This window comes from Coregonus lavaretus (genome assembly GCF_964263955.1).
Source record: "Coregonus lavaretus genome assembly, chromosome: 4".
Classification (NCBI taxonomy): Eukaryota; Metazoa; Chordata; class Actinopteri; order Salmoniformes; family Salmonidae; genus Coregonus; species Coregonus lavaretus.
In genome coordinates, this window is record NC_139991.1 from 21,751,014 (window position 1) to 21,769,597 (window position 18,584).

At 44.0% G+C, this 18,584-nt stretch overlaps 1 protein-coding gene across 1 annotated transcript in view; it reads left to right on the forward strand.

The window, feature by feature from the left end:
- LOC311128338 (sodium- and chloride-dependent glycine transporter 2-like) overlaps positions 1-15,957 on the forward strand; it is a gene marked incomplete at both ends in the record, with an annotated part of 79,253 nt that extends 63,296 nt beyond the window's left edge. Inside the window, 2 exons of the mRNA XM_084160447.1 lie at positions 12,873-13,040; positions 15,802-15,957. Coding sequence (XP_084016573.1) covers positions 12,873-13,040; positions 15,802-15,957 — 324 coding nt within the window. The remainder of the gene's footprint in view (positions 1-12,872; positions 13,041-15,801) is intronic.
- Between the last annotated feature and the right edge of the window lie 2,627 nt (positions 15,958-18,584).

The window sequence follows — 18,584 nt, forward strand, 5'->3', positions numbered from 1 at the left end:
GAAGCTTCTCTAATGTCAAACATGTAAAGTGTGGTGCACCACAGGGCAGCTCTCTAGGACCTCTACTCTTTTCTATTTTTACCAATGACCTGCCACTGGCATTAAACAAAGCATGTGTGTCCATGTATGCTGATGATTCATATACGGATCAGCAACCACAGCTAATGAAGTCACTGAAACCCATAACAAAGAGTTGCAGTCTGTTTTGGAATGGGTGGCCACTAATAAACTGGTCCCGAACATCTCTAAAACGAAGAGCATTGTATTTGGTACAAATCATTCCCTGAGTTCTAGACCTCAACTGAATCTGGTAATGAATGGTGTGGCTGTTGAACAAGTTGAGGAGACTAAATTACTTGGCGTTACCTTAGATTGTAAACTATCATGGTCAAAACATATAGATTCAATGGTTGTAAAGATGGGGAGAGGTCTGTCCATAATAAAGAGATGCTCTGCTTTTTGACACCATACTCCAAAAAGCAAGTTCTGCAGGCTCTAGTTTTGTCTAATCTTGATTATTGTCCAGTCGTGTAGTCCAGTGCTGCAAGGAAAGACCTAGTTAAGCTGCAGCTGGCCCAAAACAGAGCGGCACGTCTTGCTCTTCATTGTAATCAGAGGGCTGATATAAATACTATGCATGCCAGTAACACTTGGCTAAGAGTTGAGGAGAGACTGACTGCATCACTTCTTCTTTTTATAAGAAACATTAATGTGTTGAAAATCCAAAATTGTTTGCATAGTCAACTTACACACATCTCTGACACACACACTTACCCCATCAGAACAAATTCAAGAAAGCGTACAGTATTATATAGAGCCATTATTGCATGGAACTCCATTCCATCTAGTATTGCTCAAATGAACAGCAAACCTGATTTCAATAAACAGATAAAGCAACACCTCACGACACAACGCCTCTCCCCTATTTGACCTAGATAGTTTGTGTGTATGTATTGATATGTAGGCTACGTGTGCCTTTAAAAAAAAAAAATGTAGTTCTGTGCTTGAGCTGTTCTTATCTATTAATGTTCTTTATTATGTCATGTTTCATGTTTTGTGTGGACATTTACATTTACATTTTCGTCATTTAGCAGACGCTCTTATCCAGAGCGACTTACAAATTGGTGCATTCACCTTATGATAGCCAGTGGGACAACCACTTTACAATATATATATATATATATATATATATATATATATATATATATATATATATATATTCTTTTTTTGGGGGGGGGGGTGGGGTAAGAAGGATTACTTTATCCTATCCCAGGTATTCCTTAAAGAGGTGGGGTTTCAAGTGTCTCCGGAAGGTGGTGATTAACTCCGCTGTCCTGGCATTGTGAGGGAGCTTGTTCCAACATTGGGGTGCCAGAGCAGCGAACAGTTTTCACTGGGCTGAGCGGGAACTGTGCTTCCGCAGAGGTAGGGGGGCCAGCAGGCCAGAGGTGGATGAACGCAATGCCCTCGTTTGGGTGTAGGGACTGATCAGAGCCTGAAGGTACGGAGGTGCCGTTCCCCTCACAGCTCCGTAGGCAAGCACCATGGTATTGTAGCAGATGCGAGCTTCAACTGGAAGCCAGTGGAGTGTGCGGAGGAGCGGGGTGACGTGAGAGAACTTGGGAAGGTTGAACACCAGACGGGCTGCAGCGTTCTGGATGAGTTGTAGGGGTTTAATGGCACAGGCAGGGAGCCCAGCCAACAGCGAGATGCAGTAATCCAGACGGGAGATGACAAGTGCCTGGATTAGGACCTGTGCCGCTTCCTGTGTAAGGCAGGGTCGTACTCTGCGAATGTTGTAGAGCATGAACCTACAGGATCGGGTCACTGCCTTGATGTTAGCGGAGAACGACAGGGTGTTGTCCAGGGTCACGCCAAAGCTCTTTGCACTCTGGGAGGAGGACACAACGGAGTTGTCAACCGTGATGGCGAGATCATGGAACGGGCAGTCCTTCCCCAGGAGGAAGAGCAGCTCCGTCTTGCCGAGGTTCAGCTTGAGGTGGTGATCCGTCATCCACACTGATATGTCTGCCAGACATGCAGAGATGCGATTCGCCACCTGGTTATCAGAAGGGGGAAAGGAGAAGATTAATTGTGTGTCGTCTGCGTAGCAATGATAGGAGAGGCCATGGGAGGATATGACAGAGCCAAGTGACTTGGTGTATAGCGAGAATAGGAGAGGGCCTAGAACTGAGCCCTGGGGGACACCAGTGATGAGAGCACGTGGTGCGGAGACAGATTCTCGCCACGCCACCTGGTAATAGCGACCTGTCAGGTAGGACGCAATCCAAGAGTGAGCCACGCCGGAGATGCCCAACTCGGAGAGGGTGGAGAGGAGGATCTGATGGTTCACAGTATCAAAGGCAGCAGATAGGTCTAGAAGGACGAGAGCAGAGGAGAGAGAGTTAGCTTTAGCAGTGTGGAGAGCCTCCGTGACACAGAGAAGAGCAGTCTCAGTTGAATGACCCGTCTTGAAACCTGACTGGTTTGGAGAAAGAAGGTCATTCTGAGAGAGATAGCAAGAGAGTTGGCTAAAGACGGAATGCTCAAGAGTTTTGGAGAGAAAATAAATAAGGGATACTGGTCTGTAGTTGTTGACATCGGAGGGATCGAGTGTATGTTTTTTGAGAAGGGGTGCAACTCTCGCTCTCTTGAAGACGGAAGGGACATAGCCAGCGGTCAAGGATGAGTTGATGAGTGAGGTGAGGTAAGGGAGAAGGTCTCCGGAAATGGTCTGGAGAAGAGAGGAGGGGATAGGGTCAAGCGGGCAGGTTGTTGGGCGGCCGGCCGTCACAAGTCGCAAGATTTCATCTGGAGAGAGAGGGGAGAAAGAAGTCAAAGCATAGGGTAGGGCAGTGTGAGCAGGACCAGCAGTGTCATTTGACTTAACAAACGAGGATCGGATGTCGTCAACCTTCTTTTCAAAATGGTTGACGAAGTCATCCACAGAGAGGGAGTAGGGGGGAGTGGGAGGATGATTCAGCAGGGAGGAGAAGGTGGCAAAGAGCTTCCTAGGGTTAGAGGCAGATGCTTGGAATTTAGAGTGGTAGAAAGTGGCTTTAGCAGCAGAAACAGAGGAAGAAAATGTAGAGAGGAGGGAGTGAAAAGATGCCAGGTCCGCAGGGCGCCCTGTTCTGTGAGCTCGCAATGAGTCGTCAAGCCACGGAGCAGAAGGGGAGGACCGAGCCGGCCGGGAGGATAGGGGACATAGAGAGTCAAAGGATGCAGAAAGGGAGGAGAGGAGGGTTGAGGAGGCAGAATCAGGAGATTGGAGGGAGAAGGATTGAGCAGAGGGAAGAGATGATAGGATGGAAGAGGAGAGAGTAGCGGGAGAGAGAGAGCGACGGTTGCGACGGCGCATTACCATCTGAGTAGGGGCAGAGTGAGTAGTGTTGGAGGAGAGCGAGAGAGAAAAGGATACAAAGTAGTGGTCGGAGACTTGGAGGGGAGTTGCAGTGAGATTAGTAGAAGAACAGCATCTAGTAAAGATGAGGTCAAGCGTATTGCCTGCCTTGTGAGTAGGGGTGAGAGGGTGAGGTCAAAATAGGAGAGGAGTGGAAAGAAGGAGGCAGAGAGAAATGAGTCAAAGGTAGACGTAGGGAGGTTAAAGTCACCCAGAACTGTGAGGGGTGAGCCATCCTCAGGAAAGGAACTTATAATAATAATAATAATATGCCATTTAGCAGACGCTTTTATCCAAAGCGACTTACAGTCATGCGTGCATACATTATTTTTTAAATTTTTTTTGTGTATGGGTGGTCCCGGGGATCGAACCCACTACCTTGGCGTTACAAGCGCCGTGCTCTACCAGCTGAGCTACAGAGGACCTTATCAAGGCGTCAAGCTCATTGATGAACTCTCCAAGGGAACCTGGATGGCGATAAATGATAAGGATGTTAAGCTTGAATGGGCTAGTGACTGTGACAGTATTTAATTCAAATGAGGAGATAGACAGATGGGTCAGGGGAGAAAGAGAGAATGTCCACTTGGGAGAGATAAGGATTCCTGTGCCACCACCCCGCTGACCAGATGCTCTCGGGGTATGCGAGAACACATGGTCAGACGAGGAGAGAGCAGTAGGAGTAGCAGTGTTTTCTGTGGTAATCCATGTTTCCGTCAGCGCCAAGAAGTCGAGGGACTGGAGGGTAGCATAGGCTGAGATGAACTTTGCCTTGTTGGCCGCAGAACGGCAGTTCCAGAGGCTGCCGGAGACCTGGAACTCCACGTGGGTCGTGCGCGCAGGGACCACCAGGTTAGAGTGGCAGCAGCCACGCGGTGTGAGGCGTTTGTATAGCCTTTGCGGAGAGGAGAGAACAGGGATAGACAGACACATAGTTGACAGGCTACAGAAAATGGCTACAATAATGCAAAGGAGATCGGAATGAAATGAACTAAACATCTGGGAAAGCGAGAGAGCGGGGCCTCCCTCACTTACGTTTCACTGAAACACTCAAATATAACTCTCCCAACTTCCACTTTAGAAATTATAATTGTTGTAAACTACAGTGGTTCAATGTTTTCTAGGAATAGACTAACTTAGTTTATTCAGCTAGCTAACTTGGTACAGTATTCTGTGAAAACCATCCAGGGCACCGAATCCTATGACGCCATAGCCATCTAGCATGCCAGCCTCCAATAACACGGTTTAGCACCAATATTCAGTTACAACAAACCACCAGTGTGTTAACACGCCAAGCAGATCATTCGTGTCCGTGTCTAACGTTGTGTAAAGTTTTGGGTTAGTTTTGACAGTTTGAGTGAGTCCGTCGTCAACTTATTCAGCCAGTTAGTTAGCTAGAATAGTTAGCATACTATCTAGCCATTGCTCTCTGCCAACGAAAAAAAAAAACTCCTCCCACGGCACGAACACACAGAGAGAGCCAAGCTAACGTTAACTAGTCACCCATGTCCCGAAATCCCTTGAACGACTCTGGTTACCAGTATGTAAAAACAAAACACAAATGTAGGTTATATCTTACCCTTAGTAGCTACTGTTAGCCAGTTAAGTGCAAAGCTAGCCACTGAATCGATTCAGCCAGTTCGCGTCTGTTCGCTAGGTCGTTCCAGCTATTGTCTAGTTAGCTATCCAGGTAGCAACAAGCTAGCTACATTTCGAGTACAGTAGCTACTAACTACCTAACGTTAACGCTTCAGATAGTGAGGTTAGAAAAACAGCTGAATGGTAGGCAGCTAGCTGGTATAATTACAGGTACTCTTAAGCGTGAAATAACATTGGAAACAACTATCCACAGTTGCTAATAGTTACCAGTAGCTACTCACTAGCTAGTCCAGGTAGTGGGTTAGCTAGCCTCGTGCTTCACCGGGCTCAGCCGAATACAATACAATACTTACCTACAATAATTACCTACAATAACCTACGATAACCTACGATAACTAACTAGATAAACAGCAGCTACTCTTCCTGGACCCCAGGAAGAGTAGCTGCTGCTTTTGCAACAGCTAATGGGGATCCTAATAAAATACCAAAATACCAGATGAAAAGAGTTTGAGCTAGTAATGTATCAATATATCTTTAAAAATGAGCTATGACATAGCCAATGTATTCAGAAAGTATTTAGACCCTTTGACTTTCACCACATTTTGTTACATTATAGTAATTCTAAAATTGATGAAATTTTTTTTCCCCCTACATACAATACCCAATAATGACAAAGCAAAAACAGGTTTTTAGAAATGTTTGCAAATGTATTACAATTACAAAACTGAAATATCACATTTACATAGGTATTCAGACCCTTTACTCAGTACATTATTCTCTGCAGATCCTCTCAAACTCTGTCAGGTTGGATGGGGAGCCTCACTGCACAGCTATTTTCAGGTCTCTTCAGAGATGTTCGATCGGGTTCAGGGTCCGGGCTCTGGCTGGGCCACTCAAGGACATTCAGAGACTTGTCCCAAAGCCACTCTTGCGTTGTCTTGGCTGTGTGCTTAGGGTCATTGTCCTGTTGGAAGGTGAGCCTTCACCGCAGTCAGGTCCTGAGCGCTCTAGAGCAGGTTTTCATCAAGGATCTCTCTGTACTTTGCTCCGTTCATCTTTCCCTCGATCCTGATCAGTCTCCCAGTCCCTGCCGTTGAAAAACATCCCCACAGCATGATGCTGCCACCACCATGCTTCACCGTAGGTTTCCTCCAGACGTGAAGCTTGGCATTCAGGCCAAAGAGTTCAATCTTGGTTTCATCAGACCAGATAATCTTGTTTCTCATGGTCTGAGAATCCTTTAGATGCCTTTTGGCAAATTCCAAGCGGGCTGTCATGTGCCTTTTACTGAGGAGTGGCTTTATTCTGGCCACTCTACCACAAAGGCCTGATTGGTGGAGTGCTGCAGAGATGGTTGTCCTTCTGGAAGGTTCTCCCATCTCCTCAGAGGAACTCTGGAGCTCTGTCAAGGCCCTTCACCCCCGATTGCGCCGTTTGGCCGGGCGGCCAGCTCTAGGAAGAGTCTTGGTGGTTCCAAACTTCTTCCATTTAGGAATGATGGAGGCCACTGTGTTCTTGGCGACATGCAATGCTGCAGAAATGTTTTGGTACCCTTCCCCAGATCTTTGCCTCGACACAATCCTGTCTCGAAGCTCTACGGACAATTCCTTCGAACTCATTGCTTGGTTTTTGCTCTGACATGCACTGTCAACTGTGAGACCTTATTTAGACAGGTGTGTGCCTTTCCAAATTGAATTTACCACAGGTGGACTCCAATCAAGTTGTAGAAACATCTCAAGAATGATCAATGGAAACAGGATGCACCTGAGCTCAATTTCGAGTCTCATAGCAAAGGGTCTCTAAAAACCTGTTTTCGCTTTGTCATTATGGGGTATTGTGTGTAGATTGTTGAGGGAAAAAATTAATTTAATCCATTTTAGAATAAGGCTGTAAAGAAAAAAAAAATGTGGAAAAAGTCAAGGGGTCTGAATACTTTCTGAATGGCTATGTCATAGCACATTTTTAAAGATAAATATTGATTCATTATTAGCTAAAACTCTTTTAATCTGGTAAAATGACAAGTGGGTGATGGTGATTTCAGATCAAAAGTGGTCTGATAGTGGGGTGGTAGATGCCCACTTGTCTCCCTTATGGCTCAGCTCAGGTGACTACATATACAGTACTGTACAATAGACATAATTTTGGATTCCACCCCCGTCTCCAAATCGAAAGATTTAGACCATTTTGACTTTTTTACAGAGAGCTTCTCCTCCCACTTCGACCATGCTGTGCTGCTCATGAAAAAGTGATTCCTGTCCTCATTATGAAATGATCAACTTTACCCTGTATATCTAAAAATGACACACTGGTTGTTGAAAGCAAAACTACCAAAACTCTTTCTGATGGTGAACCTGAACAATCAAAATAAAATTTAATGTAAGTAGCCAGATGAGTTAGGCTACTTTTATTCCGGTAAAACACAATTTTCAACAGCGCATTTGTTAACAATACCCTTTCAAATTACATTGGTTGTCACTCAACTAATAAAGGCTTATATTGCACAAGCCATTTCACAAGCATTTGAATGCCGAAGATCAGGAATAGGCCGACTACCTCTCGTTGGTCAGCGTGCTAAACAGTGCGCAGTTTGACTTGACTAGAGGTTGTTCAGCATGCAAATGACTTGTAGATTAATTACTGTCTACATGCTTAGTTCGACACTGAAAGAGAGGATAGTTGTCACAAAAGATAAGAGGTGTTTTCGGAAGGTAGGAAGAAAATAATATGAGCAAACAATTTTAGTGAACCCCCGTTTGAATCGATTTTCTGACCGATGCATGCTACATTTGGATCGGTTTGGGTTCCTGTGTACCGATGCACTCATATCTTAAACATTTGAACCGGGGCCGATGCATATTGGTGAATCGCTCAGCCAGGTCACCCGTGATACAAGTCAGTATTCAACGTCCATCCATGTCTGAGGACGTCGGGAGATGACATGGAAACTGGCCACTAGGGGCAACAGTGAGGTTTAGGTTTTGCTAGGGTGTTGTGGACGGATGGCAGATGGGCAGAAGCATCTGCCTTGGATTCCAAAGGTTGCAAGTTCGAATTCAGTGATATGAAGATGTTTTTGAGATTTTTGTTTTAAGCCTATCTCGGAGTTAATGCCTAACCTTAAGATTTTGGAGTTAATGCCTAAACTTGACCCTGACCTTAAAAATTCAGAGTTAATGCCTAAACTTAACCTTAAACACTTTGAAATTTGACATTTGCAACAACTTTGAAATTTGACGTTTAAGAAACATAGATGAATGTTAAATTCTGACGTGAGACTGTAAGAGGAAGTTGGAATCGCTACATCTCTAATAATATCCTAGAAATCCTCAACTATTACTATCTCAATCTCAATCTATCCAACGATGTCACCAACTCACCAAGCTTCTAAATCACACATGCGTAGTACAGTGAGGGAAAAAAGTATTTGATCCCCTGCTGATTTTGTACGTTTGCCCACTGACAAAGAAATGATCAGTCTATAATTTTAATGGTAGGTTTATTTGAACAGTGAGAGACAGAATAACAACAAAACAATCCAGAAAAACGCATGTCAAAAATGTTATAAATTGATTTGCATTTTAATGAGGGAAATAAGTATTTGACCCCCTCTCAATCAGAAAGATTTCTGGCTCCCAGGTGTCTTTTATACAGGTAACGAGCTGAGATTAGGAGCACACTCTTAAAGTACATGTATAAAATCTCCCTCGGCCTGGGGCTCCATGCAAGATCTCACCTCGTGGAGTTGCAATGATCATGAGAACGGTGAGGAATCAGCCCAGAACTACACGGGAGGATCTTGTCAATGATCTCAAAGCAGCTGGGACCATAGTCACCAAGAAAACTATTGGTAACACACTACGCCGTGAAGGACTGAAATCCTGCAGCGCCCGCAAGGTCCCCCTGCTCAAGAAAGCACATATACAGGCCCGTCTGAAGTTTGCCAATGAACATCTGAATGATTCAGAGGAGAACTGGGTGAGTGTTGTGGTCAGATGAGACCAAAATGGAGCTCCTTTGCATCAACTCAACTCACCGTGTTTGGAGGAGGAGGAATGCTGCCTATGACCCCAAGAACACCATCCCCACCGTCAAACATGGAGGTGGAAACATTATGCTTTGGGGGTGTTTTTCTGCTAAGGGGACAGGACAACTTCACCGCATCAAAGGGACGATGGACGGGGCCATGTACCGTCAAATCTTGGGTGAGAACCTCCTTCCCTCAGCCAGGGCATTGAAAATGGGTCGTGGATGGGTATTCCAGCATGACAATTACCCAAAACACACGGCCAAGGCAACAAAGGAGTGGCTCAAGAAGAAGCACATTAAGGTCCTGGAGTGGCCTAGCCAGTCTCCAGACCTTAATCCCATAGAAAATCTGTGGAGGGAGCTAAAGGTTCGAGTTGCCAAACGTCAGCCTCGAAACCTTAATGACTTGGAGAAGATCTGCAAAAAGGAGTGGAACAAAATCCCTCCTGAGATGTGTGCAAACCTGGTGGCCAACTACAAGAAACGTCTGACCTCTGTGATTGCCAACAAGGGTTTTGCCACCAAGTACTAAGTCATATTTTGTAGAGGGGTCAAATACTTATTTCCCTCATTAAAATGCAAATCAATTTATAACATTTTTGAAAAGATTTTACATTTTTGATGTTGTTATTCTGTCTCTCAATGTTCAAATAAACCTACCATTAAAATTATAGACTGATCATGTCTTTGTCAGTGGGCAAAAGTACAAAATCAGCAGGGGATCAAATACTTTTTCCCTCACTGTACTAAGTTAATTCTCTGATCCTTTGATTGGATGGACAACAAGTTAGTTCATACTGCAAAAGCTTTGATTGGTTGGAGGACGTCCTCTGGAAGTCGCCATAGTTAGCATGTAGGTCTATGGAATGGGGCGAGGAGCCTCCTATGTTTTGTATTGAAGTCAATGTAGCCAGAGGAGGACAGGAAATAGCTGTCCTCTGGCTATGCCATGGTATTACCCTAGAGGGTTCTGTTGAGACTACTGTATACCTTCATTGCAAAATAGGTCCTCCTTTCCTCCAGGTGACCGGTTAAGTTACAGTGGGGAAAAAAAGTATTTAGTCAGCCACCAATTGTGCAAGTTCTCCCACTTAAAAAGATGAGAGAGGCCTGTAATTTTCATCATAGGTACACGTCAACTATGACAGACAAAATGTGAAAAAATCACATTGTAGGATTTTTAATGAATTTATTTGCAAATTATGGTGGAAAATAAGTATTTGGTCAATAACAAAAGTTTCTCAATACTTTGTTATATACCCATTGTTGGCAATGACACAGGTCAAACGTTTTCTGTAAGTCTTCACAAGGTTTTCACACACTGTTGCTGGTATTTTGGCCCATTCCTCCATGCAGATCTCCTCTAGAGCAGTGATGTTTTGGGGCTGTTGCTGGGCAACACAGACTTTCAACTCCCTCCAAAGATTTTCTATGGGGTTGAGATCTGGAGACTGGCTAGGCCACTCCAGGACCTTGAAATGCTTCTTACGAAGCCACTCCTTCGTTGCCTGGGCGGTGTGTTTGGGATCATTGTCATGCTGAAAGACCCAGCCACGTTTCATCTTCAATGCCCTTGCTGATGGAAGGAGGTTTTCACTCAAAATCTCATGATACATGGCCCCATTCATTCTTTCCTTTACACGGATCAGTCGTCCTGGTCCCTTTGCAGAAAAACAGCCCCAAAGCATGATGTTTCCACCCCCATGCTTCACAGTAGGTATGGTGTTCTATGGATGCAACTCAGCATTCTTTGTCCTCCAAATACGACGAGTTGAGTTTTTACCAAAAAGTTATATTTTGGTTTCATCTGACCATATGACATTCTCCCAATCCTCTTCTAGATCATCCAAATGCACTCTAGCAAACTTCAGACGGGCCTGGACATGTACTGGCTTAAGCAGGGGGACACGTCTGGCACTGCAGGATTTGAGTCCCTGGCGGCGTAGTGTGTTACTGATGGTAGGCTTTGTTACTTTGGTCCCAGCTCTCTGCAGGTCATTCACTAGGTCCCCCCATGTGGTTCTGGGATTTTTGCTCACCGTTCTTGTGATCATTTTGACCCCACGGGGTGAGATCTTGCGTGGAGCCCCAGATCGAGGGAGATTATCAGTGGTCTTGTATGTCTTCCATTTCCTAATAATTGCTCCCACAGTTGATTTCTTCAAACCAAGCTGCTTACCTATTGCAGATTCAGTCTTCCCAGCCTGGTGCAGGTCTACAATTTTGTTTCTGGTGTCCTTTGACAGCTCTTTGGTCTTGGCCATAGTGGAGTTTGGAGTGTGACTGTTTGAGGTTGTGGACAGGTGTCTTTTATACTGATAACAAGTTCAAACAGGTGCCATTAATACAGGTAACGAGTGGAGGACGGAGAAGCCTCTTAAAGAAGAAGTTACAGGTCTGTGAGAGCCAGAAATCTTTCTTGTTTGTAGGTGACCAAATACTTATTTTCCACCATAATTTGCAAATAAATTCATAAAAAATCCTACAATGTGATTTTCTGGATTTTATTTCTCTCAATTTGTCTGTCATAGTTGACGTGTACCTATGATGAAAATTACAGGCCTCTCTCATCTTTTTAAGTGGGAGAACTTGCACAATTGGTGGCTGACTAAATACTTTTTTCCCCCACTGTATGACAACTCACGTCATGGTCATGACACAAAACTGTTTATGGCACTAAATTGACATGGCTCACTAACTGGCTCAGTATAATGCTATTACATTTTTGCACGAAAATCTAATTATGGCTTGACAATGTCAAACCAGTGTCAGGACTGTTTATATGACACCTGTTATGTCATGTTGATAATACAGTTAAGTATGCTTTCTGACGAATGATTCAAACTAAGTATTATGGAAATTTCTATAGCACACCAACTCAGTAACCTCATGCTCTCCTACCTTACAGAAGTTACACTGAGTATACAAAACATTAAGGACACCTTCCTAATATTGAGTTCAACCCCAAAATCTTACCCTCAGAATGCCTCAATTCACCGGGGCTCTACAAGGAGTCGAAAGCATTCCACAGGGAAGCTGGCCCATGTTGACTCCAGTGCTTCCCACAGTTGTGTCAAGTTGGCTGGATGTCCTTTGGGTGGTGGACCATTCTTGATACACACAAGAAACTGTTGAGCGTGAAAAACCCAGCAGCGTTGCAGTTCTTGACACAAACCTGTGTGTCTTTCCCATTCTCCCTCTGAATGGCACATATACACAATCCATGTCTCAATTGTCTCAAGGCTTAAAAATCCTTCTTCAACCTGTCCCCTCCCCTTCATCTATACTGATTTTAAGTGGATTTAACAAGTGACATCAATAAGGGATCATAGCTTTCACCTGGAATCACCTGGTCAGTCTAGAGCAGGTGTCCTTAATATTTTGTGCACTCAGTGTATGTTTCACCGCATTGGAAGGTGTTACAGTGGCAGTACTAGTTTACTAGAATGTATCTTGCTGTAACAGCTGAGCGTAAGTGACAAACGACACGGCTATTGCTCCAGCCTACCACTCTCCCCAGCCAGCCAGTCCGCCCCTCTCTAGGGGGTTACAAATTACCCCGGGGACCTCTGTGATGCATAATCTTGTCCTCCTCTTCTTTCTCCTCTTCTCCCTGTTCCCTCCTTTGCCCCTCCTCATCTTACCCTCCTGATCCTTCCTTTCCTTATCTCTTAATCCTCTTCTTCTGGTTTTTGATCATCCTCTTTCTTCCACCTCCTCCTTCACTTCGTCTCCCCCTCATCTCACCCATTTTCTCTCTTCTGTCATCCTCCTCCGCCTCATCCTTGATTCTATTCTCGCTCCTAATCCTCCTGTCTTCTCCCTTTTCTCCTCTCTCTCCCTGCAGGGTATCCTGGGGCTGAGTCTGTACCAGTGGAAGGTGATGACCTATGAGGACTACACCTACCCCCCATGGTCAATGGTGATGGGCTGGCTGATGGTGTTGTGTTCTGTCATCTGGATCCCAATCATGTTTGTCATCAAAATGTACTTGGCCCCAGGCAGCTTCATGGAGGTATGTATGGGACACAATACCACGCACATGTACTGTAAACCTGTTTGTACAGTACCAGTCAAAAGTTTGGACACACCTACTCATTCAAGGGTTTTTCTTTATTTTTACTATTTTCTACATTGTATAATAATAGTGAAGACATAAAACTATGAAATAACACATATGGAATCATGTAGTAACCAAAAAAGTGTTATATAAATGAAAATATATTTTAGATTTGAGATTCTTCAAATAGCCACCCTTTGCCTTGATGACAGCTTTGCACATTCTTGGTCACCCATGGAAATGTCCTGGGGTAAGGAATGTTTTTTGGACTGTAAATTTCGTATGTGTTTTTAGCAAATGTAAGCAACATTTACATTTGTCTGTAGCATACAGAAGTTCGTTTTTTGGTATTTAAAACATGTCCCGGTTTGATATTGCCTGTTCGGTTGACAGTCCGTAACTCTGAGGTTCGTGTCTTTGAGGTTCTACTGTAGTATAGTTGTATATAAAAAATACATCTCACACATCTCATATAGGTTACATAAACAAACAAACAGTCCACACAATCCCTCTGCAATTGTGACTATGAACTCACTATGACCTTCCTGTGAGTTACTGGAACACAGTATGTATGAATAATGTGAGCATGACTGTTGGAAGCATGTGGTAAATACTGAGCTCCCTAGTTACAGTGCATTCAGAAAGTTTTCAGACCCCTTCCCTTTTTCCACATTTTGTTAAGTTACAGCCATATTCTAAACTTGATTAAGTACAAAAAAATCCTCATCAATCTACACACAATACACCACAATGACAAGCAAAAATAGTACCTTTACATAAGTATTCAGACCCTTTGCTGCTATGAGACTCGAAATTGAGCTCAGCTGCATCCTGTTTCCATTGATCATCCCTGAGATGTTTCTACAACTTGATTGGAGTCCACCTGTGGTAAATTCAATTATTGGACATGATTTGGAAAGGCACACACCTGTCTATATATAAGGTCCCACAGTTGACAGTAAATGTCAGAGCAAAAACCAAGCCATGAGGTCGAAGGAATTGTCCGTAGACCGAGACAGCATTGTGTCGAGGCAAAGATCTGGGGAAGGTTACCAAAACATTTCTGCAGCATTGAAGGTCCCCAAGAACACAGTGGCCTCCATCATTCTTAAATGGAAGAAGTTTGGAACCACCAAGACTCTTCCTAGAGCTGGCCGCCCGGCCAAACTGAGCAATCGGGTGAGAAGGGCCTTCGTCATGGAGGTGACCAAAAACCCGATGGTCAACCCGATGGTCACTCTGACAGAACTCCAGAGTTCCTCTGTGGAGATGGAAGAACCTTCCAGAAGGACAACCATCTCTGCAGCACTCCACCAATCAGGCCTTTATGGTAGAGTGGCCAGACGGAAGCCACTCCTCAGTAAAAGGCACGACCGCCCGCTTGGAGTTTGCCTGCGGCAGGGACTGGGAGACTAGTCAGGATCGAGGGAAAGATGACGGAGCAAAGTACAGAGTGATCCTTGATGAAAACCTGCTCAGACTGGGGCGAAGGTTAAACTTCCAATGGGGAAAGGGGGATACCTAGTCAGTTGTACAACTGAATGCATTCAAATGAAATGTATCTTCTGCATTTAACCCAACCCCTCTGAATCAGAGGTGCGGGGGTCTGCCTTAATCGACATCCACGTCACACAGGACAACGACCCTAAACACACAGCCAAGACAAAGCAGGAGTGGCTTCGGGACCAGTTTCTGAATGTCCTTGAGTGTCCAGCCAGAGCCCGGACTTGAACCCCATCGAACATCTTTGGAACTCTCCAAATACAGGTGTGCCAAGCTTGTAGCGTCATACCCAATAAGATTTGAGGTTGTAATCACTGCAAAAGGTAAATCAACAAAGTACTGAGTAAAGGGTCTGAATACTTATGTAAATGTGTTATTTCAGTATTTATTTTTAATTTTTTGCCAACAAAATTATGTGGGTAGGTTGATGAGGGATTTTTTTAAAAACCGGTAATCAATTTTAGAATAAGGCTGTAACGTAACAAAATGTAGAAAAAGTCAAGGGGTCTGAATACTTTCTGAATGCACTGTATGTTTTCCCCCTGTGAACTAAGAGCTATCACATCAAACATACGAGTGCAATGAGCTCTTTAGTATGACATATGACAGAGAGTTATCAGAGGACCAGGGCTGATATTTCACTTTACTGCACGTTAGAAAATGGATCTCTGACATCAAAGACTTCTGTTTGCATCCCAAATAGCACCCTATTCCCTATACAGTGCAGTACTTTTGACCAGATCCCTATCAGCCTTGGTCCTCTGATAACTGGTGGCGGATCGGCACAGGAAACACAGACAAGTAGCAGTCCCCCACGCTGTGCTTGTTGAAGTCCCCTACATCACACATGTGTGCTTGCGTACGTGTGTATGCACTGTACTCGTATACAGTACGTTTTGGCATAATCGCCTTAATCAGAGCCTTAAGATAGTTACAGTATCTGGCTAAATGATTATTAAGCACATATACTGTATATGCAATCAATATTTTCTATAAAGGTTTGATGCATTTTTTAAGTGAATTTCAAAGTTATAGACATTTCAGTGTTACGAACGACTGCCATTCTCGACATTTTCATATCTCTCAGAACGGTCCTACTATAATCTATTGTACCCAACTCTACCCTTGACCTTCTGCAACTCAAGTTGATTGATATGATTGTATTCTATTGTAAAACAACTGTGTGACTCTTCCCCCCCGCTCCCCTCCACAGCGTCTGAAGCTGGTGTGCTCCCCTCAGCCCGACTGGGGTCCCTTCCTGGCAAAGCACAGAGGGGAGCGCTACAAGAACATGATGGACCCCCATGGATCCAACTCCCTGGGCCTCAAACTGCCCCCCAAAGATTTCCAGCTGGGTGCCTACCAGTAGCAGCCTCCACTACTACCACCAACACCACTTCAGCAGGGGCACCGGGGGAAAGAGAGAGCAGCAGCCTACCACTGCCCTCTCCTCCACCTATTCCTTCTCTTTTTCCTGTTCTCCACTCCTCTTCATCTCTCCTGTTTCCTTCCTCTTTCCCTTCAATGTGGGTGCGAGAAAAGCAAGCTAACACATCCTCCACTTTTTTCCGGTTCTCCTGTCCACCTCGCCTGCTCCCTTCTTCATTCTCCTCTACTCTATAGAAAAGTGGGGCTGCCCTCCTCTCCAACATTGCTTTCTCTGGCAGGCACCCATACTATACCCTGCCCTCTCTCTCCCTAACCCCTGACCTGAGAATGGTCTGTCCTCTGCCTCCTGCCCATGCACAGCCATTACTCCAGAACCCTTTCTTTCTGAGGGGATCTCTATTCCAAGAGAAAAATGTGTACCGTGTCACAATATTGCAATGGCAATAGCAATATTCGACTGCACATGACAAAAAAATCGAATCACATTTTATTTGTCACATGCTTCGTAAACAGTGAAATACTTACTTACGGGTCCTTTTCCAACAATTCAGAGTTAAAGATAAAGATCAAAAAAATATATAGAAATAGTGACAGAAGGAATAAATACACAGGGATTAACAAATAACAATAACGAGTAAAAAATAACATGGTACTGGTACTCCCTGTATATAGCCGAGTCTATGTGCAGGGGTACGAGGTAATTGAGGTAGCTTTGTATATATAGGTAGGGGTAAAGTGACTATGTGTGTGACTGTGTGTTTGGCGTCAGTATGCGTGTGTGCGTGTGTTATGTGTGTGTGGGCATATGTTGTGTGTGTGTGTGTGTGTGTGTGTTGGGTTGCCAGTCTGAGTATGTGTGAGTAGAATCCAGTGTGTGTCCATAGAGTCAGTGCAAGAGAGTTAGTGCAAAAAAGGGTAAATGCAGGTAGTCCGGGTAGCCATTTGATTTAGGTATTTAGCTATCTTGTTATGGCTTGGGGGTAGAAGCTGTTCAGGGTCTTGTTGGTTCCAGACTTGGTGCACTGGTACCGCTTGCTGTGCGGAAGCAGAGAGAACAGTCTATGGTTTGGGTGGAGTCTTTGACAATTTTTTTATCCTTCCACTGACACCGCCTGGTGTAGAGGTCCTGGATGGCAGGGAGCTCGGCCCCAGTGATGTACTGGGCCATACTCATACGCGCCTTGCAATTGCCATACCAAGCAGTGATGCTTCCAGTTAAGGTGCAGCTGTTGAACTTTTTGAGGACCTGAGGGCCCATGCCAAATCTTTTCAGCCCCCTGAGGGGGAAGAGGCGCTGTCGTGCCCTCTTCACAACTGTGTGGGTGTGTGTGTGGACCATGTTCACTCCTTAGTGATGTGTACACAGAGGAACTTGAAGCTCTTGACCGATCCACTACATCTGGACTACTCCCTATGGAGATGTGTGTGCGTGTGTGTGCGTGTGTGTGTGTGTGTGTGTGTGTGTGTGTGTGTGTGTGTGTGTGTGTGTGTGTGTGTGTGTGTGTGTGTGTGTGTGTGTGTGTGTGTGTGTGTGTGTGTGTGTGTGTGTGTGTGTGTGTGTGTTTTATTCTTGTATCTATGTGTAAAGTGATAATGGAAAATCCTCCACAAACTAAAAGGCACAAAAATTTAAATTGACGGACTGAGAAACATTGGTATTCATCAGACTCTGACCTATGGGACATTATGATATATAATCTTTTTTTTCTTCATGAAATAGGCAACATAAGTAAAATAAACTGCCTAGAAATTATGCAGTATGTACTGTCATTATGGTTCATTTTCATAGATTATGTTTGTTCCTGTCAAACTATATATATATATATATATATATATATATATATATATATATATATATATATATATATATACACATACACACACACTCATATTTAATGTGCAGGCTCCTTTGCTTTATCTGAATAAATGAAGTTACCTGCAATTTTTGCCTTCTACTTCTCCAGTATATAAGGGAATGCCTATCGCTGACTACTTTAACTATAAACCCTTTAGTCTCTACTATCTATAAAAAAAAAATCTCTGTAATCAAGGGACAATTTGTGGTGCCCTCACTCTTTATTTATGAATCTTTCAAATTCATATTCTCTTGTTATATGAACATAGCACATTGATACAAGTTGTGTAGTTGATCCTTCCTTTAGTAGCTTAAGATATGCAAAATGGCCATGTGAAATTGTAGTGATTCTTCTCAGTGTTTAGAATAGTCCGATGGCCTTTGTGTGCATAAAAATTAAACCAACTATTTATTGCTGTAGACATGTGTTGTGGTCTCGTCATGGCAACTGTGGATCCTCCCTCTTTCCTCATATACGCAACTTCTGTAGGGTAACTATATATACACACACACGAGAGAATGTGTATGGCTCCAGATGTTTTTTCCTTGCCGGCTGTGTAGCTGTATCTTGTACACTTTTTAAAAAGAGATGTGTGTTGACTTAGTGCGTGCTAGTGTTGTAACATCCCCACAATGTTAGGAGCAACTGATAGAGATGTGTGTGGGTAGTGTATAGAATATGGCCTCTTTTTTTCTTGGAACTCTACTTGTCTTATTATATGTGGTAGAGCTCTGGGGACCACTTTGGATTT